We start from the raw sequence: 26,333 nt of genomic DNA, 5'->3' as shown, positions 1-26,333 counted from the left end.
AACGCTTGGAAGACACTCTTGAGTGCTGAGAGATGTGAATTTATTTTTTTTCCTCAATTTTTTAAATATAAAAACGTTGAATGCCTCATTTAAGAAATCTCGAAGTGACAAAGCAGGTAATAAATTTCAGAACATAGATATAACTGATAGACAGCTATAGAAATAATTGAGAACAAAAAGATGGATGTTTAATTGGGAAGAATGAAATAACTGAGTGGAATTCCTTGTCACAGAAAAACCACATAGAACCTCTTGATTAATTTTTAGTGTGTCTTCCCAAATATGATTTTCTCTGTGTTTTTTTGGTCTTAACTGACTTCTGTTCCGTGTAGTGAAGATCTTTTTGTCAGTCTCATTTGTTTTATGGTACTAGAAAAAGAAGTTACAAACCTAGGACTTAGTTCTAAACTTAATTTCCCATCAGTACTCTGATAGAAATTATCCATTTTGCCCTCAGGAACTGAAATTGTTGGAAATTGAGAACTCCTAATATAGTTGGCTAAGAATTCTTTTTTTCCCGCTCTATCCCTTTTTAACAAATTTCCATGATCGTGGTGTTGTCCACGGCCCTAGGCAATAATTAATTCTGTGTCGAGAAGTTCACTGCTGTCTTACTTTATAAGTAACATGTCAGATTATTCTCTCAGGTCACTATGTAGTAATGACGGGATTGTCACTTGTCCGTCACTAGGAATATGAACTCCCTGTATCTCATGAAGCGATCTTCAATTCCAGACAGATGATCAGTTTTGTTTATATATATAGTCAGAGGTGTTTTCCACCTGAAATAATAAGCTTGTGCATCAATTACACCTCGGTTCTTCTTGCTATTATGACAAATGGTTGAAACAGTTCTGAGGCAAGTTTTCTTAAAAATGTCCTAATATAATCCATTGAGTCACTTCAGTGTTTTTTGGACTCTACTGTGTGTTTTCCAAGGTCTCAGTATGAATGCTCTCCTGAAAAGCATGTAGTCATACATTTGCCAGTTGATACAAGCTGGGAAGTGTTCGCTAATTGCTGATCTTCATCTCTCCATGAGTTAGCATGAGTCCATGAGTCCAGTTTTTACCCCAAAGTTGTATCGTGTTGACATTTTTAATAGTCTTTATTTTTAGTCTTTAATTCATTAAGAATTTGCTGTGAAGACTCATGAAGTATCAGCTGTTTTATATTAACTGCCTTTCCCACACTTCATCGATCCTTGTAACTTGGCTTTCACTCTGTAACATGGACTATTGCAATCATTACTGAAAATATAACTTGCTAATGGGAGCTGCCTTGATTTTCTGCTTTTGTTATTTTACTTGTCACTTCACCTAAGCAAGAAGTGCCAGTAGTGTGATCCTGTGGGTTGGGATAAATAAATATGCGTAAGAGCTGATAGATTCTATTGCTTTAATAACGGCTTTATATTTTCAGAGTATCACGGTGCATATAATTTGTGCTTTTTCTGTTTAAAAAGCCCCAACAGCATAACCCAACTAACAAAACCCAAGAGCTTGGCAGGGTAAACATTCTTTTGGAGAAGAAATTTGCATCCTCAAAGTCGTAATAGAATCAGAGAACCTTCCTCTTTATATGTCATGATTTGAAACTTCTTAATTCCAAAATCTCAAAATAAAGAAATACCCTTGCATTGGAAAGAGTGAAATGTTTTATTTCACGTCAGAATCCTTGTATTCCAATATAAAATAAAATTAAAGTGATGCAATTTCAAAATAATATTTCACAAAATGTGAAAATAATAAACTGTTGAAATTCTTTTGCCTGCTGTGCCTCTTCTCATCCCGATTTTTAGTTTGGATCAACTGATGGAATGTGGTCGGAAGTTTCTGTGGCCAGCTTTTAAAATGTATATATGTTCTGACAGCTATATTCTACTGTTATTAATGCAGTGTATTTTTTTCCAGTGAACAACTTGGTAGATACACAACAGGATTTGTCATTGCTTTCAATTAACCTGTTTGAGCTGAAAACACTTAAGTTTTACTCCATAAGGCCAGCAGTGGCTTTAACTCTGATACCTAAATGGTCAGCTTTTTCCCTTTTGTGATATACATTGTATACTTCAGTATTGCAGTACACTCAGAACAGACCCCTTCATCATTTGAGGGCGCTGGGATTGGGTGGTGAAGTATTCCCTCTGGAAGCTTCATTCTTCTGGAGTTCACTCCGTGTGAGTCTCTGACTGGACATGGCAACTGGGAGAAGAGAGGACATGGCAGTCTTGTCTCTAAATCCTTAAGAAAAAAAAAAATCTCATGTTGATAATGTCGATAATGCAAGTAAGTGAAACAAAAGGCTGTAACGGGTTTAAATTTGATATGCTATTTTAATGAAGTATTAGCAGCAAGATAAGTTTTAGCAGGACTTCTTTTTATAGTGGTTGTTGTTGTTAATAACTGAAGTAAAGAGAGTTTGAGAGTTGTTGTAAAGTCTAAGCATTATGCGTGTCTATATATATGTGCACACAGGAAACCTCGACCTGTCTCTCAGCTGGTTGCACAACAGGTTCCTCAGCAATTCGTGCCCCCTACACAATCAAAGAAAGAGAAAAAAGACAAAGTAGAAAAGGAAAAAAGTGAAAAGGAAACAACAAGCAAAAAGAACAGTCATAAGAAAACCAGGTAAAAATTTTAGAAACTTCTGTGGTATTGGTAAAACATAATTTAAAAAAGAAAATAAGAAAACGTTCTGTGATTTTTACTGCTTTATAAGTGGAGTGGCTAACTCTTTCAACAACAAGGCTAAATATTTGTGTGTGAAGTTTTATTGGTTTAGGATGCCTATTAAATGTGAAGAAAACCTGCAGTTTGTAATTTTGACCAGAAGATGGAGACCAGCTGAATACAGAGAGAAAGACTTGGGTATTTTTGTTAAGGGTTACAGATATATTTCTCACACCATACAAAACTATAGATAGGCAAACGGATGATACTAATCTCTGGAAAAGAGAGGGGACAGGAGTAACTAGTTTTCATGCAAAATAATAACGAGAGAGAGAACCAATACCAGTCTGCAGAAGAGTGGGAAAGTAACATGGTTATTGCCATCCTTGCAGAACTGCAACAACCTTTGCAGGGCTGGACTAGGGTATAAATTAATGTGACAGGATAAGGTATGTGTATTACCTAGCAATAAAAATCTCTATGCTACATCTGGGATGCTGAAGGAAACCTTGGACTCTTAGAACTGAGAACATGAAATATTACAGGACAGACAAGTAGTTGTAAAAGCCTTGATCTTTCTGTAAGACCAGGTGGAAGGAAGGCGCAAACTGCAAAACTAAAGCAGCAAGTTTAACCCCTAAATCATCGCAGTCTAGCAAAAAGTTATTGTGGCAAGAATGCTGTGCAAAAAGCCCAGAATATACAAGACGTAGTCTAATCAAACGTGGGAGGAACTATTGATATTTGTTTTTTGCTTCTCTTGTGCCTGGAGTAAGATTGTGAGGATCAGAACCAGGGAGCGACTGAGTCAAGAGATAACAGTTGTTAAGAAAGTCATGGTTAGGATTAAGGACACTGAGATGTTTCTTCGTTTTCTTTTTTTCTAGTACTCAAATTTATTAGCTTACCTCATGCAGCTGAAGTACTTCAGTTATGAAGCATTTGACGTTAAAGGGGGTTGGAACTAGATGATCTTTAAGGTTCCTTCCAACTCTAACCATTGTACGATTCTATGAACATAGTGAGTTTTAATTAAGCTAATTAAATATTTATAAATTGAAATATTGATGGTTGAATTGCAATAGTACATTAAAAATGCAAAAGCGAGGTAGGGAAAAAGGGAGAACGTTTTAAAAATAAATAAAATAAAAGTGTTGGACTGAAATACCTGTATGGAGATTTGCATTAAGAATTGCTATTTGAAATAACCAGGCTACTTTTTTTTTTTTTTTTAAATGCTTCAAACAGTTCAATTTTTCACAGGATTGAGTCACTGGGTCGGGAAGCAAGTTAAGAATGCTTGATTAATTTAAGCAGACTTCTTCAGTCCTCTGGGAAAAGGATATCCTTTTCTCTCTGCCTGAAAACTTGTATATTATTGCTGGAAACGATCATAAAAATCTGCATACGCACTCAATATGATTAATAAGCTCCAGGCACAGCACTTACGCGGGTTGATAATGCTGAATTTTTCTCTTCATTCCTATGTTACAAAGCAGCAGATTTTCAGTTTTCTCTTAAATTCTTCAGTCACGCTCCTTTAGCCTCAGGGGAACGAGATGTCAAAGCCTATCTCTATTCTAGCAGAGGAAAGGCATGAGGTGTTTCAGCTGAAGTGACTGGGAAGCAATTCCCAATTCTACTTCAAACAAAGTCAGATGATAGGGTAAAGGTTAGGGCTTTGCTGTTAGCGCACCTGCTAACATGTGATGTCATATTAATTTATTTTATTGCAGCTGAGCTAGTGAAAGCTGGGGAGTCAGTTAAATGCATAAAGCTCTGCTTTTCATAGTCGATTGTATAAATTCGGCTGTCTGGTGACAGTTTTTCATGGTAGTCAAAGGAAACTAGTAAATAGAAAGTACTTCACGCTTGTCACTAGGAAAAATATGATGGCAGAATATAAGTCAAAGTATTCTTCTCTGGTCTGAATGTTGTGAAAATCAAGCAGTTGAAAAATTAGATGAAGAGACTTACCCTCTCAACACTGTGTGTAATACTTGGCTCTGTGCGTAATTTAAATCCCAGCATATGCCAGGAATACCAGAGGTATACTGCGAACACAAAGTCCAATTCAAATAGCGTACTAGTAGTCCTAGTGAGGTTTGGAAATGAAGTAATACCTACTGCAAGTTAATGCTGTCTGTGCTGTTAAATTCAAAAGACAGACACCAGTATCTTCGTTATGGAATATCATTCTCTACTTAAAATTGTTGCTTAAGGCTGCTGCAGAGATGGGTGCTTCTCTGGATCAAATTCATAACTTTCTATAGCCACAGTAAAGAAAGACTTAATTTTTAAAAGTAAAGATCTTCACATGTGCGACACATCCATATTCCTGAGGTTACACTATTCATAAGGTTAACTTTTAAATAATCTTAGGAGAAGGTAATGTGTTATGTTGAGCTACTCTAGCGTAAAACATACTAGCAAACACTCTACCATAAATATTTGCAGTATGTTGTTTTCCTGTGTATTACACGTTGCACATAGCAGTCTTATGTACACACGTATGTTCTCCGGAGATCCTAAAAAGTAGGAGGAAGACAATAAGATGGTGTGTGTGCTTTTAATATGATTATTTGCTTTATTTAGGCCAAGGTTGAAAAATGTGGATCGAAGTAGCGCTCAGCATTTGGAAGTTACCGTTGGAGATCTGACAGTCATAATTACAGACTTTAAGGAGAAAACTAAGTCACCACCTGCTTCCAGTGCTGCTTCTGCAGATCAACACAGTCAGAGCGGTTCTAGCTCTGACAACACAGAGAGGGGAATGTCCAGGTCATCCTCACCCAGAGGAGAAGCGTCATCACTGAATGGGGAATCTCATTAAAGTTTATTTCCTCCGGTTTCTTTAGTCTCTTCTCTTCAAAACATGCAAATACATAACTTCTGTCACCCGTTACCACATTTTCATGACAGATTATCCATGCACAATTGGTATGTTGACTGGAACTTAATTTATGCAGTTTTAAAAAAAGAAAAAAGTGCAGTGGTAGAAACAATAATTTAAATGCAATCTACAAATGCTTACAAAGCATTTTCCGACCAACTTTTTAATCTTCATGTGTAAAGGTGCCATGAAAATGTGGTTTGAATGTTCATTATGCAGTGTTATTGGTAAGTCCATTTTCACTTTTAGTTTAGTGAATTCTAACACAACTCTTGGAGTCTCTACTATTGGCATGTACTGAATTTAAATTTTTATAACATAGTTCAAGCTGCCTAAATATGTATTATTTGAGAATTGTGAAACATAGTTATATGTATGCAAGTCAGAGATCAACTTAATCAACTATTGCTGCAACAGAATTTTCATAATAATTATCTTCTTAAAAACACCTGCTGGTACTTGGTGTGGTTAAATAGGAAAAATGTTATTAAATAAAACATTTGTATGAATTTTTGCCAATGTTTGACACATTTTACTAGATTACTGTTACTGAATTATGTTTTACCAATATTTTTTCACACTTAAAACACTTATTGTAATGTTTACAAGCAAAATAGAAAATACATTTTAAGCATTGATTGGTTAACCTTACAATTCAGGTAAAGTACTACATTGTCACTGTACACTGGTATTCTATGTTGTGTAACAAATATGGAACCTCAGACGACTATGCATTTGGCAAAACCTAACATTTGGAGATATGAAAATTTGGAAAAGCTTTAAAAATTACAGAAGTGCAGTTCTCATTTCTGCTTAGTGCTGTTTCCTTGCCCCAGATTCATCTAGTGTCATATAGCCACTTATCATTTCATTACAGGAATATCAGATGTTGCACAAGAATAAGGAAATAACAGTACTACTAATTTTTTGTTCCTGAATCAATTTCTTTAATTTTGATTTGGCTATTAGAATATATTATGTCATAAATCATATCAAAAAAGCTAGTACCCTACTTTATGGCATAAACTGTCAACATTTATGCACTTAGCAATATACTGATACAGAGCAGAACTATTTACAATCCCATCTGGTATTGTGTAAAATTACCAATAAAATATTTTTGTGAATACAGATTTTGCATTTTTGTTTACAACCAATAAGTGTTTTGATGCACACATACAATCCATGTATAGATTTTAAATTATAGATTCAGGTTCAGTACAAAAGTCCATTTAGCTCTTTTTAGTGAGGTAGTCCACTTACACTCTTGCGATTCTTTTCTCTTTCATTCAAAAGAAATATATTTTTAAGCCCATGTAAAAGTTGGATGGACCTTCCTGGTAGTGAATCCAGCCCCAAATTATTACCAACATATGATAGGTCTTCTTAACAGCTAAAGCAATGGATTTTTGTAGCCCCTGACAATTGTGATGTTTGGTGGTTTCTTGTAGTAATGTATTTTTTCTGTTTTTAATGCAGTACTTCTACAGGCACAATGGTACTGTTCTATTTTGTAAGATGCTAGTTGTGAAATACAGTTAGTTGCATAAAATGAAAGTCTGATGTGATATCTGAAACCATACATACCTCATTCCTTGGTGTTGCTGTTTAAACTTTTTAGGCATCAAATGTTAATTATAGGCTATTTCAGATGGGTAACTACTGACCTGTTTATTATGTATTCTACTTTATCTTACTAAATAGGATGTCTGTTCATTGCCGTTACCTGGCCAAATCTTACTATCTGTAAAACAATGCATTTTAAGGTTCTTAAATGTTTTTGGGGCTGGGCTGGTGTTCAGAATAACATACACTAGTTTTTAAAAGAGAAATACATGCTTCTCAACTTTATTTTTTTATATTTTATTTTTAGGTGGGACTATTTGCAGAATATACTGATGTAATGGATTACAAGAGAGCCGAAACTGTTTAAAGTAAGCAGTTTAATGATAGCAAATCTCATCGCAAGATGTTTTATGAAATGTGTTTCTAATTTAAAATGTAATGAATGCCAACACATTTCAGAATTCCTTGCAAACAAATAATAATCTATTACCAGTAGCTCACTAAATGGGAAACGTATTTTCATTTAACTTTATGTGAATAAAACACCCAGCACTGCCAACAAGAGGTCTCTTTGTATCTTCAGAAATAAGTAGTGATTTGGTTTGAAAGGAAGGGAGGATGGAGTGGATTTTACTATGATTCAACTGTCTCTAGAGAATAATCTCAAAAATGTGGTACAAGTATGGTTATAATCAAAAGGAATGCAGAAAAGTCTCACTGTTCTTTGTGGAATAAGACATAGAAAAGCAATTTCTAACCACAGATACAACAAAAATCAGCTAGGATCTAAAAACTGAGCTGTGGTGGTTTTAGCTGAACTATTATGTTGCCAGTGTTTACATTGCAATGATGCCTGTTTTGGCATTAAACAAAGTTAAGAATTTTTGCCTGTTTGTTATTAAAGGGATGTGACAATACTGACAGCAGAGTAGACAAATTCTAAGTAGAATATTGGATTTGACTCTGTTCATGATGTTATAATTTAAATGAACTTCACTTTCATAATTTCTAAATAATTTTGGCTTGTAGTAATCCTAAGTCCTTTTTCTAACTGTAAATATATTTAAAAGCATCTTTACTCCCATTTATAAAGAGTGAAAATTTAATGTTGTAATGTGTTTTGATTAGCTATTTTTCTCTGTGACTGCTTTCAGCATAAGAACTGTTATTTGGTAAATTCTATATATGCACCAGTCTTCAACAGCCATAGATCCTGGGTTGTTCATGAAACGGTGACCCGACAAAGACAAGCGTAATAGTGTTCCATATAAATGAGTTCCTTTATGTGCTGATTGATTGTCTGGTTTCAGAAAGGAAAAGGGGGGAGAAATGTGGAAAAATGAAGTATAATTAGTTCATTGATAAAGACTACAATAACTCAGTCTCTTATTTTCCTAAATTTGCCAATAATTATAGGTGGTATAAGGAAAAGAACAAATATACAGCTGTAGACTATGATCCTCTTTTTTTTAAACCTGAAATTAAGTATGTATATTGGAAATCAAAACGGTTGTTCTACTTAGTAGCAGGATAAATTATGCCATATAAAATCTTGATTCTAACAGATGTGTTAGTAAAAATAAAATAAATAAAACCATAAAAATTATTGATATTAAAAGTCTTGAAATTAAGACTACGACTGAATTTTTAACCTATTACGTGTTTCTCTAGATATTTGATGGTTTGGGGCATAGATTGTAAAATCTAAAATTTTTTTTAGATTTTATAATTTGTGCGCTTTACTTTTTTTTTTTTTTTAATATTATGGATAGCACGTTTTTAGGTAGCCATGTAAGATAGAATACTTTTTATAATTTGTTTTCACCAGTTCACTGTAGTGTTCAGGCAGGTCTTCTAAACTTGACACAAATGTATGACTCTGCCTCTGAAATTCTTTAATTTTTCTCTCTCCTGGCTCAAAAGCCTGACACTTTCCCACATTATGCTAATTGATTATACTTTGTCATACAGGATGGATTTGGCACGGAGCAGTCTATTCTGTATTTCTTATATACATGCAGGGTTCTGTATCTGCTTGGTTTTTCCTGTCACATGCCTTTATTTCATTCTGCTCCCTACTACGGAGTCTGGGTGTGCTTCCTTTCAAATATCAGAAACTATATGGAAATAGAAATGCAATTAAATTTAACTTCTCCAAAGGCAACAGCAAGTGCTATACTTGTAGTAAATTTTGCCTGTGCTTACTCAGGAATAGGATAGGTAAGATAAAAAGTTAATGCTGGTTTTGGCTATGATAATTTGCAAATGCATACTTCTGTGAATGTTAAGATTTGGGTGTGCTGGAAACACTGTTTGAGCTTTCAAAGGTTTTTCTTACCTGAAATTATCCCCCGACTTATGTCAAAGCAGACTCAATTTGAAAGGGTGTAACACCACAAACTAGCAAAAGCTGTACACTAAAATCAGTCAAACTGAGGAAGGTCAGTTGGTTTTCTTTTGTACTGTCAACGTTTTAACAAGAGGAGAAACTTTCTCCTCTTGTTAAACTTAAGGGGTTTGCCTAAGACAACATCAGATACTGAGCTTAGTTTGACATCTAAAGAAGAACCCACATTTTAATAAGAATTAACAGGATTTAACTACCAAATTAAAATTGGAGAAGTACTCCACAAGTTAATTACAAATCAATGTGTTAAAGAAATTATTGTAACTTCCTGTCTAGATGGATATGAATGGAGTAAATGGAGCAACAGCAGTGGATAGCTGTACACTTGCTAGTAAATGGTATTATCCAACAGCAAGTGATGTTTAAGTAACTTTCCTAAGACATTACACAAGACGACTGTGATATGTGTGTGAACAAGGCCTAGGAGTCCCGGTGTCCCCCCTGCCCGCCCCTGCCTAAACTATGCCATTGGATTCAAGCACCGAAGGAAAAGGCAGCGAACAAAAATTCATTTCAGATCGTAGAGTCTTAGTAATGCAGGAGCTGCTTACAGCTTCTGTTTGACTGTATTGGTGAAAATTAATTAAAATGAACCACCACTGTATATTTAATCCCTCAGAAGATGTTTTCGGTCCGAATCGTGCCCCTTTTATTATGGAAAACAGATAAAAATCACATGAAAGAACTTGCTCTGTCCACTGACAGGGGATTTTAAGAGAAGGCATTTTGAGGTGCACAGGAAGTTTTAGCTGTACTTTTAAGGAGTTAAACATGGAAGATGAAGGGCAAAAGCATATTCCATAGCTCAAATGACTATTAATAAAAAAGATCACAAGAGATTGCTGTACCATTGGGGCATTGTAAAAGACAAGATGGTAACGCTCTCTAATCATTCCTTGTGCCATATGTTTATAAAGAAAATTACTACCTGAAAAAATATTGTTCCTGTAACAATAATTTAAAGAATAGTCCCAAAATGTTAATTATTTTGGGGAAAGTATGGCATATCTTGACAGAGGTAGGGATACCTGAGCAAAAAGCCCTTCAGGACTAAATTTTCAGGACCTACGCAGCATGGAAAAGTGTAATCTTTAATTACGCTGTTGTCTGTGTATAAATATTGATCTTACTCAAAGTGCTTGCAAAGTGAACAAGCTCCCTTAAACATTAAGATTTTAAGAAATGTAGCTTTAGACCAATGGAGCTGTAACTTACAATGGAGTTCTTGAGAAGACAACTGAGGGAAAAAGACTTAATCTGTTTTTTGATAACCTGCTAATCATGTGCTCATGATTTTCCTTTTCTGTATGAAGACGCAAAAGTATACAGAAGAAGGAAATATATGTAACCAGGGCTAATGGAATTTGGCTCTTTACCCCCTTCCCAAGCTCGCTAGATTCTACAAATTCTGTTTGTTCAAAGGCAGTTGCGGGTACTGTGTCACTAGAAAAGGATGGAGTTGTTCAGTCACTTAGCATCTGCTAGTTAAGGCGAGTTGTCAGGCCCATTCTACTTTCTGAATACCCACTTTGGGAATACAGAGATCTAATTTGCTATTTATATGCATCTAATATATAACTACCATCCATGAATAATCTATTTCAAGCTGATCCTTCTTTGCACAGAATAAATCCACATGCTTCAATGCCAAGCCCAGTTCCTGCCTGCACAGGTCTCTGAGCAAGGAAATCTGCCATCTGACTGATCATCTCTTACTGTAACAGCCTTCAGCTATGAATTAATCTCAGCAAGGGAAATCTCTTAAGATTACGTGTATTTGTTGAGTATTGCTACTCCCACCTCTGAAGGAAACACATTTTGATTCCTCCTTCTCTCTTTTCCGCCTTTTTTTTTTAAAAAAAAATTACATCTCTAGTATAAGTGGATGCAGTGAGTTTGAAATAATTTATTGTGCCTGCTTTTGCAAGTGGGGAATTTGACTGCTATTCCTGGTTCTTCAACTATATCTTGGCTTCTGTAAGACCAACAACAGTTTGTGGAGCTTAGAGGTCATCTATCAGTTTTGTCACCATTGTCCTTGTTTCTATATAATTGACTTACTGAACGGATTCTTGCTGAGCAAACTTATTTACACCAGTCCTGTACCATTCCAGCATTCTGGCTGCGGTAGCTGGCATTCTGGGATGACAGCTATTACTGGCAGATGCCGGCTATTACTGGTCTTCATATCTGCATTTCTGCAAATGGTCTGATTCTATTGCTGGGAGGCTTCCAAACATGGAAAAATAAGCAAAATGCTTTCCAACTGATGGAGGTGTAATGTTGCCAAGTAACTCGCAGTACCTGGAGGCTTTTTGAAAGGTGCAAGAAAACACTTTTGGTGCCAGCTGGAGAAAGAGATCTGAGGAGCATGCACAGATAGCGAGCGCTTTCTCAGTTTTCCCACAGAAATTCTGAGTAGCTTCTGTTTCTAAAATGTCAAGCACCTTCAAAAACTGTCAGTCCAACAAAAAGACAGAGGATAAGGGGGTAAAAGAACAAAGAAAATATTTTTTCTGAATAATACCTAGAAAAGCCACTATACAATGGCTTCTTTGTGTGTTTAGTATTCCTTTCTCTGTGTACTGTATTGGAAATAGGCAGCATCCCACACTTGAAGGTGTGTGTTGCTTTATAATTCTTGATATGTCTTGGTTCAGTGACTTTTAGCCTAAAGATAGATGTAGTTTTTTGTGAGTTTCATAGTAAATATCATTAACGTTTCTCTCTTGGGTACAGGTCATTTATTGAAAGGGCAGTAGTTTTGATTAAAGAGCTAGTCAGAAACAAAGTAGATTCCTCTTGTCCATTTAGACACTACCCAATTTTAAAGATCCTGATTCCTGGACTACTAGAAAGAGGGTAACTTTATGTTGAAAGGCTAATAAGAACCAGACTGGAACGGATGTGGCTTCTGAAGAGTTTTGTGGCCAGTAGTTCGTATGGCTGTTTTCAGTGATTATTCCACACCTTAGCCCATTAATCTTGAAGCGTTGGTAGAGCATCCTCACAGACAAATCACAACTACCAACAGCACCGTCAGATGCTCTTAAAATTTACTAAGTGCCTTATACAGAGCATCACTGAGGCAACGGTTCGATTGAAAGGAAGTTGGATAAAAGATTTACTCCTCTGGATGGAGTCACAGGTTATCAGTTGTAACCAAGGTGATGTTCCTGGTTATAACACGCTAGAATCTTATATTTTATTGCTGATACAAGTACCTAATAAGAAACAGTCCAGAAATTACTGTGGCTTTCAGTTTATAAAACATACATGCTTTGGAGGAGACTTTTTCTTCTAGTCGGCTGTGATAGCCTACTGGAATATCACAGAAGCAAATAAAACTTCAGAGTATTTCTGGATGCTTTCACACTTCTTGGTTTCTCAATCAAGGACAGTATTACCTTTCTTGGGAAGAGATACGTAAGTTGGTTTTATTCGTAGGGTTTTATGTTTATCCAACAGTAACTTTTAAGGATTTTATTGTCAGAAAAAGGGCTTGTTATTTTGAAAATAAAAATCTTACCTGCCAGGTGTCTTCCCCAAAATGAGTAAGTGCCTTTTCTGTTCTGACTCTTAGAAGTATTTACTTTGCCAGATTGAATCTGAATGTCCTGGATAAACCAACTATTAAGTACTGAGTGTTACCAATGGCTTTGGAAATCCTTTCACTGAGAGAACAAGAGACAGAATGTAAGCCACTTGAATTATTTTGAGACCTGACATTATCAGAAGTTTTATAACTGCTATGAGTAGTATACTTCTAAGAACAATGTAACTTTTCAGGAACTTGATATTGATAGGAAATAAATATTTATTGAAAGAAGTATATTAAATAAATATTTATTTACCAGTTTAAGTAAGAGAAAATGTTACACCGTGGGGGCAACAGTCTTGCTGTTAGCAGTCCTGACGACTTAATGGAAAGTAAAAGGGAGGCCCTGAACTCTGGCTGTAAAAGAATGCATGGTATTTGAGGAGAGATTGGGACTGTGAATCTTAGGTCCACGTTCTAATGAAGTAATTCTTCCTACCTAAGTTTTTACCAATTCTCAAGCAGAAAAGCAAGCGTGAGGTATCAGTAAGAGGCCCTCTGGTTTTATTGGTGCTGCTTCCTATCTCTAGAGGATTTTTTTTTATTTTTTTTCAAACTTTGCTCAGGACTGGTACAGCTGAAAGTATATTTTCCCTTCATTCTTAAGCCTGGACTTTGAATGGAGTTTCTCTGAGACACTTTTGTAGTGAAATCGTATTCCCTACAAACATTGAAGAGAAAAATAAACATCTCCGTGAACAAAAGATTGTGTGTGGTTGTAATTTTTTAATATATGCAATTTTGTTATAAAAATTCTAAAGGTACTCTAAAAAACCCGTAACCAGTATATTGGCCTACACTTAAAAGGTCTCATAGTAGCAGTCAGAAAATACAGTTTGCTTCATGACATGCTACAAATTTTCTGTCTGATAAACTATATTCAATTCCAATTAAGCACTCCTTTAAAGAAAGATGACAATACATTGCATTTAGCCAAGTGTATAGTAGTAACTCATTAGGACACTGCCTTAAACTGAGCTCTTCCTGACCTCAATTCAAAGACATTATTAAGCAATTTAATCACAGTGCAAAGGTATTTTTTCCAGAATAAATGCCACACAATTAACGATAATGGAATTGTTTTAAAATTATCAACTCTAGTTATTTCACATTGTTTGATAAACATACAGTTGATTTCAGATGAACGTAAATAAAGGTGTTTGAAGCCCAGAATAGTGACGTGTATTGAAATGCTTTCTCCAGGAATAAATTAATACTTCTTGCCTGTGAAGAATCGACAAGAAAGTATTTTTGGTGAAAACTGTTGTTGGTGTACTATATTCAATCTTGACTGGCAGTGGTGATGCTTAGGGTGTTTTATGATAAATGAAATGGTAAATAAAATTATTAAATTGTTCAGAACCATTCTCTGAATGTGTTATTTGTACTGGCTAGGAAAAAGTGCAAGAACTTGAGTGATTTGGGCATAAACAGCAGACTTAGGGAATTTGATCTCAAAATGCCAACAGGCCTCTGCTAATTTACTGGCACAGGTGATTCATTACTCCTTTTGGCTATGATGTAAGTTGAGTTACTCCTGAGAGTACTGCTTCCGAGGCAAGAAACTTGCATCTGTGCAAGTTTCCATGCTTGCAAATTAAAGTAACAACTGAGGTAAGAAGCTTGAGAAGAAGGCTTAGTCTAAGGCTTCATCTCATTGTATATGCAACTATTTTTTGTCACTAAGGCAGGTTCTAAAAAATGGTCTATGTGGGTTGTCTCAGGTGTTATCTTCAAGTTACATGCAGTTCCAGTGTTCAGTTCTCTCTGAATTGTTTGTGTTGCTTTGCAGTGTGAGGCTGAAATCCTACAAGGCATTCTTGAAAGAAGCTGGTTCCCTTGCAAAGACAAGAGTTCCCCAGCTGTGTAGAAGGTGGCTGAAGTGTTGGCCATGAGTACGTAACTCATCCTCTCTCCAAGGTGGCAATGTGTGAGCCTCAAACATCCTTGGGCACAGAATGCTTTTAATGCCACCCTGTAAGTGTTGGGCATACATCCCAAAGTGCAGGCAGCAAGTGGTAGCAAACTGTTGACATAACTATCAGGCTTGGTACTAGCAGAAACACTGACTTGTACAAGACTAAATTGGCATCAGAGACCAGAATGGGACTATTGTCACTAATTAAGGGAGTCTACTTTAGTCTACTTACTCATCTATTTTAGAAGAACAGAAGGAATTCAAGAGAGGAGAGCAAGCTGTAAAGCCCTTCTATCACCCTTCTGTTGATTTCTTTCCTCTGCTGACTGTTTGGTAAGTCTGCTACACAATTATGGGTCTGAAGATCAAAACAAATTTCTGAAATTCCACACAAATATTTTGGCAGCCATGGGAGATCACAGCATTCCACTATGTGCCTGGTGCCTGGAGATAGTTTAGGACAGTGTCCAATTTTATTTTACCCTTTCTTTACCTGAAAGAAAATAAAAGTGAAAAAAAAAATATCTAAAGTTACAGATAAAGGACGGGTGAAGGAAAGCTGAGTCATGTATTAGTGCCATCATGAAACAGCAGCACTGGGAGGTATCTTAGATGTTTCAGGCTTTAAGTTCCATGCAACACAATATCCCAACTACTCACCAACTCTGCGGCCACTTGGGCAATGAAATAGTTTGAGAACACAATTTAATGACAAATCAGATAAATCAGTATAATGTCTGCACACCAGGGAGTGGCACAGGACTGCAAGCTGAGCTGACTGATCACCATAACTACCTCTGTGACCTTCAGATGTGATTAAGACTCGCCTGAATATGAGGACACTGGGTACCTAAGCCTGTTAGGTACCTTGGGCATTTGTCTGTTATGTGGCCGTTCTGTTCAGTTTTTAAAGGGGCAGTCAGTACTAAAGAAAGTATTAATGCCTTACCTCTTCTTCCTGATAATTCAAGCACTAAATGCTTTAAACAGCTACCGCTTCTGACTGCTCTAATCTAATTTTTGAATTAGTAATTATGGAAATAAAGCAACCCCTAGAGAAAAGGATGTGGAGAGATGAACGTTAGGGCTTCCTTTCTGTATCCTTGACGTGTCTCTACATTGGTTTACAACGTTAAACCCTACTTGAGGAGGATCAGGGAGTGACCACAGGGTACAGATAAACAAAATAAAAAGGTAAAATAGCTAGAAGTTGATAAAGTAAATCAACTCTTTGCCTGGTTTGACTGACTGACTGCTTTCCAAAGCCTCTCCTTACTGAATGACAGTCTGTCATCTTTTCCGTTCCAGGCTATGCTAGTGTTTTGAAATAGGGGCAACTGGCTCCCTGGCTCGCTGCCTGCAGTGCATCATCTGGCTCTGGCTTGCACTGCTGAATGGCTCTCACAGCCCCTGACAACGCTCCTAAACCTCTGTTTCCTCTTGTAAGGGCAGCTGGCAGTTGTCGCCTAACATTTTGGGGTTTTCATTTTAGCTGTTTGCTAGATGCAGTTTCACTCTCCTAGCCATGCAGCCTTTTTGCACTTGGAAACAATAAATACAGAATATGTATAAAATTTTAAATCAAATATGAAAAAATAAACTAAAAAAAAAAGCAGTAGCTTTCAGTCTGTGGTCTGAGGGTCTCATGAGCTAATGCATTCCTTGTAAGAGTCTTCACAAAAGTGACTGGGATGAGCATACTTATTACGAGGAGCATTAAATTCACTGCGTAGAGTCTGCACTGTTACCGTGAAGTGGAAAAGGTAGAAAATACCTTACAGGATTAGTTTCAGATTAGTTAATGTCCTTCATCTTAAAAATCAAACTTTCAAGCCATAATGCAAAGTCGCTACTGTGTATGATTACTGTTAGTAAATATTTATTCTATTCAAAGAAAAAAATTATGTTGTATTGTAGAAACTTAAGAGACCCTGACCTGGGTGTCAAGAGGACTCAGAGCAGACAACAGCAGGACAAGACAAGGACTTTTATACCTGAGTATAGTTATATATGAACAAACAAACAAACAAAAAGCCAGGCCTGTTTGCTTTATTTCTGTATTTTTGTACATGGTACATATTTGCGTAAAGTTGTTTTCACTCCTTCCAGGAGTACTTTAAACACAAATAGCTGTGCCAAACACGGTCCTTGGAGAGTTTTACATGAGGCCAAGAAACAGAAGCCCAACACTGAGAACCCCTTTGGACTGACATTGTGGAGCTCCATATTTAGAAATCTTTACAGAGAAAAATAAAAAGGAAAAGATTTTGATGCAAAAATACAGAAAAAGAGATAAAAAGAAAATTCTCTTTGTGCTTCTAAAAAGTATTCTTTTTGCTTTTTTAATGTAGTAAAGCACTAAAAATTGTGCAAGTCTACATATATAGATGCCTATTTATTTATTTAGGACACAGAAGTTGAACTTTCTTGAACAATAGAAATATTTTGACTCTCTACTGTTTAATAATTGTTCCCAGAGGATCCATTAAATAAATCTTGAAGTAAATTGTACTATTGATGAAGAAATAATTCAAATTAGAAAAAAACAGGAATTTTGCAAAGCATCACACCACTTCCTGAACTACTGAGAATGCAACTTATTGACTGCTGTTGTCCTTGGGTGTGTATATTGCTGATGTATTGTTTCCTCGGGTGTGTATATTGCTGATACCAAGAGTAATTGCAAAATATTGTAAGCTCTTGCTTATAGTCTAAATGGATTAAACGCACACTACAGTGCAAAACAATGAGAGCTAAAAGGGGAAAAAATGGGGGAAGGCAATAATATTTTGGTCATCGATAAAAATCGGTTTTGAGAATTTTCATCAACAGTTCTAACATTGGGGGCTGGTGTAGGGTGATTTGAAGAGTAGATGCCGTAAGAGTAGAAAGCAGCTGTAACAAACTAAATGCTTGTCTTAAAAATGAATTGGAAGGAATGAAAAATGATGTCTGGCAGCAACAGAAAAGGGACGTTGCACCAAGAAGTCTGACGATACCATATGCACAACACATGGTAGCAGAGCAGTCTCCCCTGCTTCCCCAGCCTTGCCATCTATCATAGCAAAGTGTTGACACCCCAGGTTGTACGAAAGGGCACGAGAACATCAAAGAAAGTGTCTTTGCCTTTGAAAAAGCCTTAAGTGGCCTGCACACGGGGGCAACATTGACACAAATCTGTCAGCGCAAAATCTTATTGCTTTGCCAACTTAACTAATGGCTTAACTTCCTGAAAGAACAAAACCAGAAGGAATCATACAAACACATCTGATTGGGACTGGGGCTTTTAATTAGCAGAAAGCTGAAGTGGAAATTGATTTCCCTCTTTGTTCTCTCTGTTGCATCAGATAATCCCCTTCCATAAATGTGAGTAATTTTTTTTTTTTATCTGAGTCATCTCTTGATTTAATGAGTTGTTGTACTTTGGTTTCATTTTCTGGCATACAGTAACTGCATTTATGACCCTTGAACACACTTGCAGAAGTATAAAATGCTGATTCTCTTAAATAATCAGTTGTCCCAGCTACTTATTTAACATCTGCAGTTCACTAAGGTTACTGTTTTCTGGATTTCAGCTATTTTCTGGACATAGTAAATAGAACTGAATCCTAAAGATACAAAAGTTACCATGACTAAGTAACTAATTTTCAGCCAAGACAAAGATTTCAAGATTTAAAATTGGTAATAAATGGAGAGAGCCTTGCATCTAATTGTACCTCTTTGTGTTTTAAGTTTACTAAAGACTAGCAAACCTTATAGCATAAAATGTTGTATATTGATCATTAACTGTTTAGGGTGAGTAATAAAGATACATAATTATTTCTCTTTAAAGAATTTTAAAAGCTGAATTAGCTAATTGCATACTGTCCAATAGTGTTTTTTCCTCAGTGATAGGACCTAGGTATGACATTTCAGTCACTTTTGCTTATCTTTGTTATTCACAAGGCCAAGTTTCTAGTGAGAAGCATTTTATCTTTTATCAGACCAACTGATAGTTAGATTAAGTGGACAGATTTTGCAGTCTGAAAAAAGGCTCATGTGTGTGTAAGTTTATCTGTTGTTTTTTTTTTCTCCCCAGTAGCATCAGATATCTTAACAAAAGATACTAACTTTCTCTCTGACCTTGCCTCAGTCATATTTTTAGATCATTGCAGGTACATTCTCACTCCAGGCATTATTGAACAGCGCTGAAAGAAGAGAACCCTGTAAATTCCTATTTGGGAAATGGTATGATTGATAATAATAATAATAATAAAAAAAATTCTCCCTATGTCATCTCTCTTTAGCACTCCTGATTTCTTCTTTTCTCATCTAAGAATATACTTTCTTCTTCTAAAGCATGAAAGCATTACTGCTGCCCAGCTGCCACATTCATTCGTGGTCCCTCTACAACACCCTTCAGACCTCGTTTGCCCTGACTGGAACAATCTTCAATACAAAAGACAAGCGTCACACCTCAGTAGGGACTAACTGGTCTGCGCTTTTATGCTCCCTGTCAGAAAATACCAGAAAATACAAAAATGTCTCTCCACTCCGACTCTCATATTGCTATGTTACTTATTCCCTGCCATATGGACTTGATAGTGTACGTCAGGAGCTGTGAAATGGGACAGTGAGCAAATCCATGACACAGGTCTGCAGGCAGATAGGCAACGAGAGCAATAAACCGGGTTCTGAATGCAAACACAAGTTCAGGAAAGCTGGCAGGATGGCGGGTTCATCCGTTGTGGCAGAAAGCATGGAGGGACGGGAAACAGAGGGGCAGGAAGCCCAGCTAAGACTTGGAGTGGCATTTTCGGCGCTGTTTCTTTCAGTGGTGCGTGCCAGTGATGATCATGCCAGTGATGCGTGCACGTGGATCTCGCTAACATAAATTTCCCTTACCTCATTAAGCAAATCCTTTCTAGAGAGTCCTTTTTACAAATCTCCCCCATTTTATCTATGAATCATCCCATCATCACCCTGCCATCATTGGCCCTGAATTCATTGCTCCTTATCCTCTTTAGTTCCTTACTTGTCTTGGATTCTACTACTTCTTATCTCAGTCCAAATTTCCCTGCTTGTATCTCTTAGTAATCATCTTGGGATGTGCACTGCAAACGTAGCTGAGTATCCAGTATTTCGGAGGGCCACCTTTTTTCCCTCACTTCTACTTTTGTTTTGAGGAAGAGCCGATGAACGATTTTGGCAGGACAATTTTGTCATTACTTCTCTTCCAGCCACTAGAGTTGCCAGCTGGCGTTGTGCTTTCCCCCTTCTTTTAAACACAGCCAAGAGCAGCAGTAAGCTACGGCTCAGGTTTTATGGGCATTCACATATGACATATACCCTCAGGCCCCAGAATCTACGATAGAACTATTTTTTTAAGCTCTATTGTAAATCCTGTTGGCGTTTCTCTTAAAATGCAGGGGCCTGAATTCATGTGATTAAGTGGGGATGTCACCGCTTGTTTTAAAAAAGAGAAAAGTCTGTAGGGAAAAAAAGTCCAGCCTGTAGAGAAAATGCGAGCCAAATGCACCGTAAGGATGAAAAAGCAAGCAGAATTATTTAAAAAAATGGTTTTTTTAAACCAATGTCAGGAGCTGAGGGAGAAGCACTGATTGATGGCTTTAAAACACTTGCCTTGGCAACAGCGGGGTAGGCTGTTAGGCTTTTGCTCAGCAGACCCGGATGGGGAGAGGGGATGCGATACTGTACTGGATTCAGCTGAAACACAACCAGCATTCCCCCTGTCTAGCAAGACCCACACCTATTCCTTCTTCTCCCCAGTGCCCAGACCTACTTCTTGTTCTCCAGAAGCATGACTTGGTGAGCCAAGAGAACCCTCACTTTGCTACTGACCACAAACGAATCCTTCAGGCACGTTTCACCAAGCTTCTCCGGCTCCCCGGGCCAGGGTGGGCCAAGGCCGGAGGAGGGAAGGGGACTGGAGTCCACAGCAAGTGGCACACTCAGGTTGCGTCTCCACAAGGAGAAAGGACACCAGTGTAACCCCAGCTGCCTAACAAATGTGAGGGAATATCCTTGTGAAGAAGAGACAGTTATAAGCTTTTACACAAGGAAGTCGAAGATGCCACAACAGAAACCTTGAGTAAGGGGACTCAAGGTTTCTGGGGACTTTTCAGGGGACTTTAACCTCACTTCTACCCTTAACAAAGATGGGAGCCCATGCGCTGAGCCTGTGGACTTCTAGTTTGTAAAGACTGGTCAGTGCCTCTGCCTGGGACATTTCTTCTCTCAACTTCTTCCCAGGGACGCATTTTCCAGAGGTCTGAGCAGGTAGCGAGACCAGGCTGACCCCGGTGGAGGCAAGCAGCTTCTCCGGGGCCCTTCTGTCATGGATGGAGTGACACACTTCACTCATAGAGAGAAGCGGCGATACATTTATTGATATAAAACAGGGATTTAACAAAGTTTGATAGTAAATGTGATAGTAAATGTGACAGTGTTTTAACAAGATTCAATGGCGAGGCACACTTGGTTAATTACTGCATAGATGACAGGGTCAGAGCTGTCAGGGAGACCCTCCCATTGAGTCAAGAGGTTCAGAAAGGACGCCCTTGCTTTCTAAACTTCTCAGAGAGGAGTCTAGGTTTGGATGGGTCTAATCCTAGTCCCAGATTTGGTCATTTATAGAATCATAGAATAGTTTAGGGTGGAAGAGACCTTAAAGATCATCTAGTTCTGACCCCTCTGCCATGGGCAGGGACACCTCCCACTCGACCAGGCTGCTCAAAGCCCCATCCAGCCTGGCCTTGAACACTTCCAGGGACAGGACATCCACAACTTCTCTGGGCAACCTGTTCCAGTGCCTCACCACCCTCACAGTAAAGAACTTCTTCCTGATATTCAATCTAAATCTCCCCTCTACTAGTTTGAAGCCATTACCCCTTGTCCTATCACTACATGCCCTTGTGAAAAGTCCCTCTCCAGCTTTCTTGAAGGCCCCTTTCAGATACTGGAAGCCTGCTATTAGGTCTTCCTAGAGCCTACCCTTCACCAGGCTGAACAACCCCAACTCTCTTAGCCCGTCTTCATAGGAGAGGTGTCCCATCCCTCTGATCATTTTTTTGGCCTTCCTCTGGACCCACTCCAGCAGGTCCCTGTCCTTCTTATGCTGAGGACTCCAAAACTGGACGCACTACTCCAGGCGGGGTCTCACAAGAGCAGAGTAGAGGGGCAGAATCATGTCCCTTGACCTGCTGTCCACGCTTCTTTAGATGCAGCACAGGATATGGTTGGCCTTCTGGGCTGCAAGTGCGCATTGCCAGCTCATGTTGAGCTTCTTACCCCCTAACACACCCAAGTCCTTTTCCTTGGAGCTGCTCTCAATCCATTCTCTGCCCAGCCTCTATTTGTGCTTCGGATTGCCGTGACCCTGGTGCACTTGGCCTAGTTGAACTTCATGAGGTTTGCACTGGCTTATCATGCCACTTACTGAGGATCCGTTGTGGCGAGGAATCTCTGAATCTCGAGAGGTAACCTTGAGCAGGCGTCCCTGCTCAAAGGGAGATCCTGGCCAGTAGCCCGCTGCCATGCAGGAGAGCTCGTAGGGCTCTTGTGCTGTTCAGTATTTGTGGGGATCAGATGACTGACCTGTAGTCAGATTTGCATATCAACCATGGCACTGTGGTGAGGCGGGCGCATTGCTCAAGGTAGCCCTTGGCTATTGGGGCTACAGGATTGGGGCAGAGTGGCTCGAAAGCAGCCTGGCAGAAAAGGACCTGGGGGTGTTGGTTGACAGCCGGCTGAATATGAGCCAGCAGTGTGCCCAGGTGGCCAAGAAGGCCAACAGCATCCTAGCCTGTATCAGGAACAGTGTGGTGAGCCGGACTGGGGAAGTGATCATCCCCCTGTACTCGGCCCTGGTGAGGCCCCACCTCGAGTACTGCGTTCAGTTTTGGGCCCCTCGCTACAAGAGGGACATTGAGGTGTTGGAGCGTGTCCAGAGAAGGGCTACAAAGCTGGTGAGGGGTCTGGAGGACAAACCTTATGAAGAACGACTGAGGGAGCTGGGGTTGTTTAGCCTGGAGAAGAGGAGGCTGAGGGGAGACCTTATCACCCTCTACAACTACCTGAAAGGAGGTTGTAGAGAGATGGGGGCTGACCTCTTCTCCCTGGTGACAAGTGATAGGACGAGAGGAAACAGGCTCAAGTTACGTCAGGGGAGGTTTAGATTGGATATTAGGAAACATTTTTTCACTGAAAGGGTTATTAAACATTGGAATAGGCTGCCCAGGGAGGTGGTGGATTCACCATCCCTGGAGGTGTTTAAAAAAAGGGTAGACGGGGCACTTAGGGACATGGTTTAGAAGTGGCTTTTGTCAGGGTAGGTTAAAGGTTGGACTGGATGATCTTAAAGGTCCCTTCCAACCTCAGCAATTCTATGATTCTATGATTCTATTGTGTCCTTATTGGTCTCCCTGAAACCACATTGAGGCCCGGATGGAGCCATCACGACCAGATGTACCCATTGTGACCACCACGGGCAGTCATCGCTTGGGCCGGGCTATGAGATGAAGGTCAGGTTGGTGGTGGAGCACACTGTCACACCTCCCCGGGGAACTGGGACCGGGACCGGGACCAGCCCCAGCCGGCGTCCCCCGGGCTCCCTGCCTACCGTCCCCCGGGCTGGCTGGCTGGCTGCCCGCCCGGCCGGCCTCCCCCGGCCTGCCTCCCCCGGCCTATTTGCAGCCGTGAAAGGAGAATTTCCAGCATTTTTTCACGTTCCGGGCACTGAAAGGGCGATTTGTAGCCGCCCCGCCGCTGTCTCCCCGCCCCTGAGGCCCGCCCCGCCGCCGGCACCTGCCTCCCCCGGCCCGCCTCAGGGCTCGCCCCGCCCCCCCCCCGCCCGACCCCGCCCCTCGCATGCCGGGGCTCGCGCTGCCGCCGCCGCCCCGTCCGTTAGTGCTCGCGCTGCCGGTTGGGCCCCGGCCGCCGCCTGGCGCCGCTGCCGGGGCCAGGGCGGGAGGATGCGGCGGTTCGCGCGGGTGGCGCTGCTGTGCTTGGGCTGCGGCCTCTGCTCGCTGCTCTACGGCTTCAGCCAGCTGGCCCTCTCCCTGGAGCAGCAGCCCGGCGGCGGCCGGGAGCGGCAGGCCCCAGATCCCGGCGCCCGGCAGCAGGCAGGCGGCGGCCGGGCGGGCGCTAGGAGCGCGGGCCGAGGCGAGGCGGGGGCCGGCAGGTACGAGGCCGCGGGGGCCGGGGCAGGGCCTCAAGGCGGGGGGAGGCGGGCGGTGGTTCCCCCCACCCCGCATTCCTGCGGGGAGGGCCGGGAGCGCGCTGGCCGCTCTCCCGCGGGCGGAGCGGGGCCCGGAGCCCGCCCTCGCCCCCCGCGGCGGCCGCGGTCGCCCCCGGATGGTGGGTGCCGGGGCCGGGGCGAGGCGGCCGGTGGGAAGGCGGTTTTGGGGGTCGGGGGGAGCGGCGGTGTCGCGGCGCGCTCACTCCCGCGGGCCGGTTGCTGGGGAACAGAGGTTGAAAAAGCCTTAAAAACAAACAAAGGAAACTTTAAAAAAAGTGGGTGTTGCGGGGCAGCCGGTGGCCGGAGCCGGTCCCCGCCGCGGGAGAGGCTGCGCTGCCCGCAGGCTGGGGCGGTGTCGGGACGTGGCGGGGGGGGGACCGGGCTGCTGCCTGGGGAACGGGGCTCTGTGGTACGGGCGTCCCGTCCCAAAATCAGCCAGGCTGCTTCTTAATTGCAACCCGGGTAGATGAAGCGAGGAGGGCGCGTTTACTTCTTTCAGGCTAAGGAACTTTCAGGGTGTTACTCGGTTCTGAAACTCCGTAACTTTATGGTTATCAAATCTAACTTTATTCAAGCCAAAATGCTTATTATGGGATACTTTGGTAAAGACAGTCTTCTCACAGGGAACTGCGAGTTTAGGTCTGCAGTTAAAAGTGGTGTAAATCTGGGCGGCTCGCACTCTGCATTGGCTGCATATTTATGTTGCCTGCCTCCTGCCAGCAGAAGCTTTTAATTGGCCAAGTGGTGAGTGATATTATGGGATGAAAAAATGCTAGTTTTCCTCTAGATTAGTTTCATGGTCCCGTTCACCTGTGTTTACCAGAACTCTAATGTCAGGAAAAAAAGTAGTGACAAGAAATCTGTTACTAAAGCAGGAGGAGAAATCAGGACCAGGCCTTTCAGGGCCAGCCAACCTCCAACTCGCCTTAGATTCCACAGCAGTTTAAAGCAACGTAAGTTTGATGTTTAGTGACTATCCCTCCTTCCCAGTGCTGCACACGCTCTGGCACCCCCCCACCTTACACTGCTTGTGCTCCTCTGATCACACAAGTTGATCTCGCACGATGACCTGCCTAAAAACTACCTCGGTTTTGGGCCAGCTCAGCACTCCGAATTGCCTCATTGTGTAATTACAAAAGTGTTGGTGCTTGTGCAAAGGAGTTATGGAGGATGGCACGATGACAAGCTCTGACTTAATCATCTTAAAACATCATGAAACAGCATTCTGAGTTGCTAGGGGCGGAGTCAGCTGAAATGTGAAACCCAGTTTTTGACTGGTTTAACTACTTCAGAGAATGTTTTTTCTCATGCTTGTGCTTTAGTTCGGATTAATACAGATTAGGACTTGAAAAAATGTGAGGATGCTTGTTTTTCACTTCTAGTTCATGATTAAAAACTCCTGAGAAGTTGAAATCTTCTAGTTCTAAAGAACATGGTAACTGGAATAAAAGTTAACTTTAACAGTTTTATGTAAGATTTCATTGGTTTAATATATCAGTTTTAAATAGAAATGTGAGGAAAAAAATTATGTATGATACTTCTTTACTAAAGACAATATGCACTTTACATGAAGAAAACTTTAGTTGAGTAAAAGATGATAATGTAAATAATTTGTATTAGTAAACATTGAAATTACTTTCAGGTGCATCATGCTCCTGGTTAGCAAAAGAAGAACCAAGTTTATTTTAAAAGCTGTATTTTTTTCTTTTTTAGTGTTTGTACTAAAGTGTAGTTTTAAAATCAACTGGTGGGGGAGAACCCCAACAAGGTGCAAGAGGCTTCTTGCTTGCTGCACTGAGGTGAAATGGGATATAAATCTGCCCTGTGTTGCAATGTGGAAAAGCTTTACAAACTGAGAAAGTTATTTTTCCAAAGGTCTTAACTGCTGCAAATAATTCATGTGCATACAGTTTCATGGGAGCATATCTCCTTGCAAAATCCGTGTCCGTTGACACTTGTGTGGCACTTCTTTACCTATAAACTACTGTCAAATTGGAGGCTCAGGATGAATGTCATCCTCTTGTAAATTACTAAAGTTTTA

General features: G+C 40.1%; 2 protein-coding genes across 3 annotated transcripts in view; both read left to right on the top strand.

The window, feature by feature from the left end:
* YAF2 (YY1 associated factor 2) overlaps positions 1-6,698 on the top strand; it is a 28,070-nt gene extending 21,372 nt beyond the window's left edge. Inside the window, exons 3-4 of the mRNA XM_074564303.1 lie at positions 2,478-2,630; positions 5,268-6,698. Coding sequence (XP_074420404.1) covers positions 2,478-2,630; positions 5,268-5,505 — 391 coding nt within the window. The 3' untranslated portion in view covers positions 5,506-6,698. The remainder of the gene's footprint in view (positions 1-2,477; positions 2,631-5,267) is intronic.
* A 17,286-nt stretch (positions 6,699-23,984) lies between these two features.
* The window catches only part of GXYLT1 (glucoside xylosyltransferase 1), a 36,166-nt gene continuing 33,817 nt past the window's right edge, over positions 23,985-26,333 (top strand). For both annotated transcript variants that reach the window (XM_074564171.1, XM_074564082.1), the window contains exon 1: positions 23,985-24,235. In XM_074564171.1, coding sequence (XP_074420272.1) covers positions 24,027-24,235 — 209 coding nt within the window. In that variant the 5' untranslated portion in view covers positions 23,985-24,026. The remainder of the gene's footprint in view (positions 24,236-26,333) is intronic.

Source organism: Larus michahellis, chromosome 1, assembly GCF_964199755.1.
Source record: "Larus michahellis chromosome 1, bLarMic1.1, whole genome shotgun sequence".
In the NCBI taxonomy this organism is placed as follows: Eukaryota; Metazoa; Chordata; class Aves; order Charadriiformes; family Laridae; genus Larus; species Larus michahellis.
The sequence above is the reverse complement of the archived record's forward strand: the minus strand, read 5'-3'. Positions and strand labels throughout refer to the sequence as shown.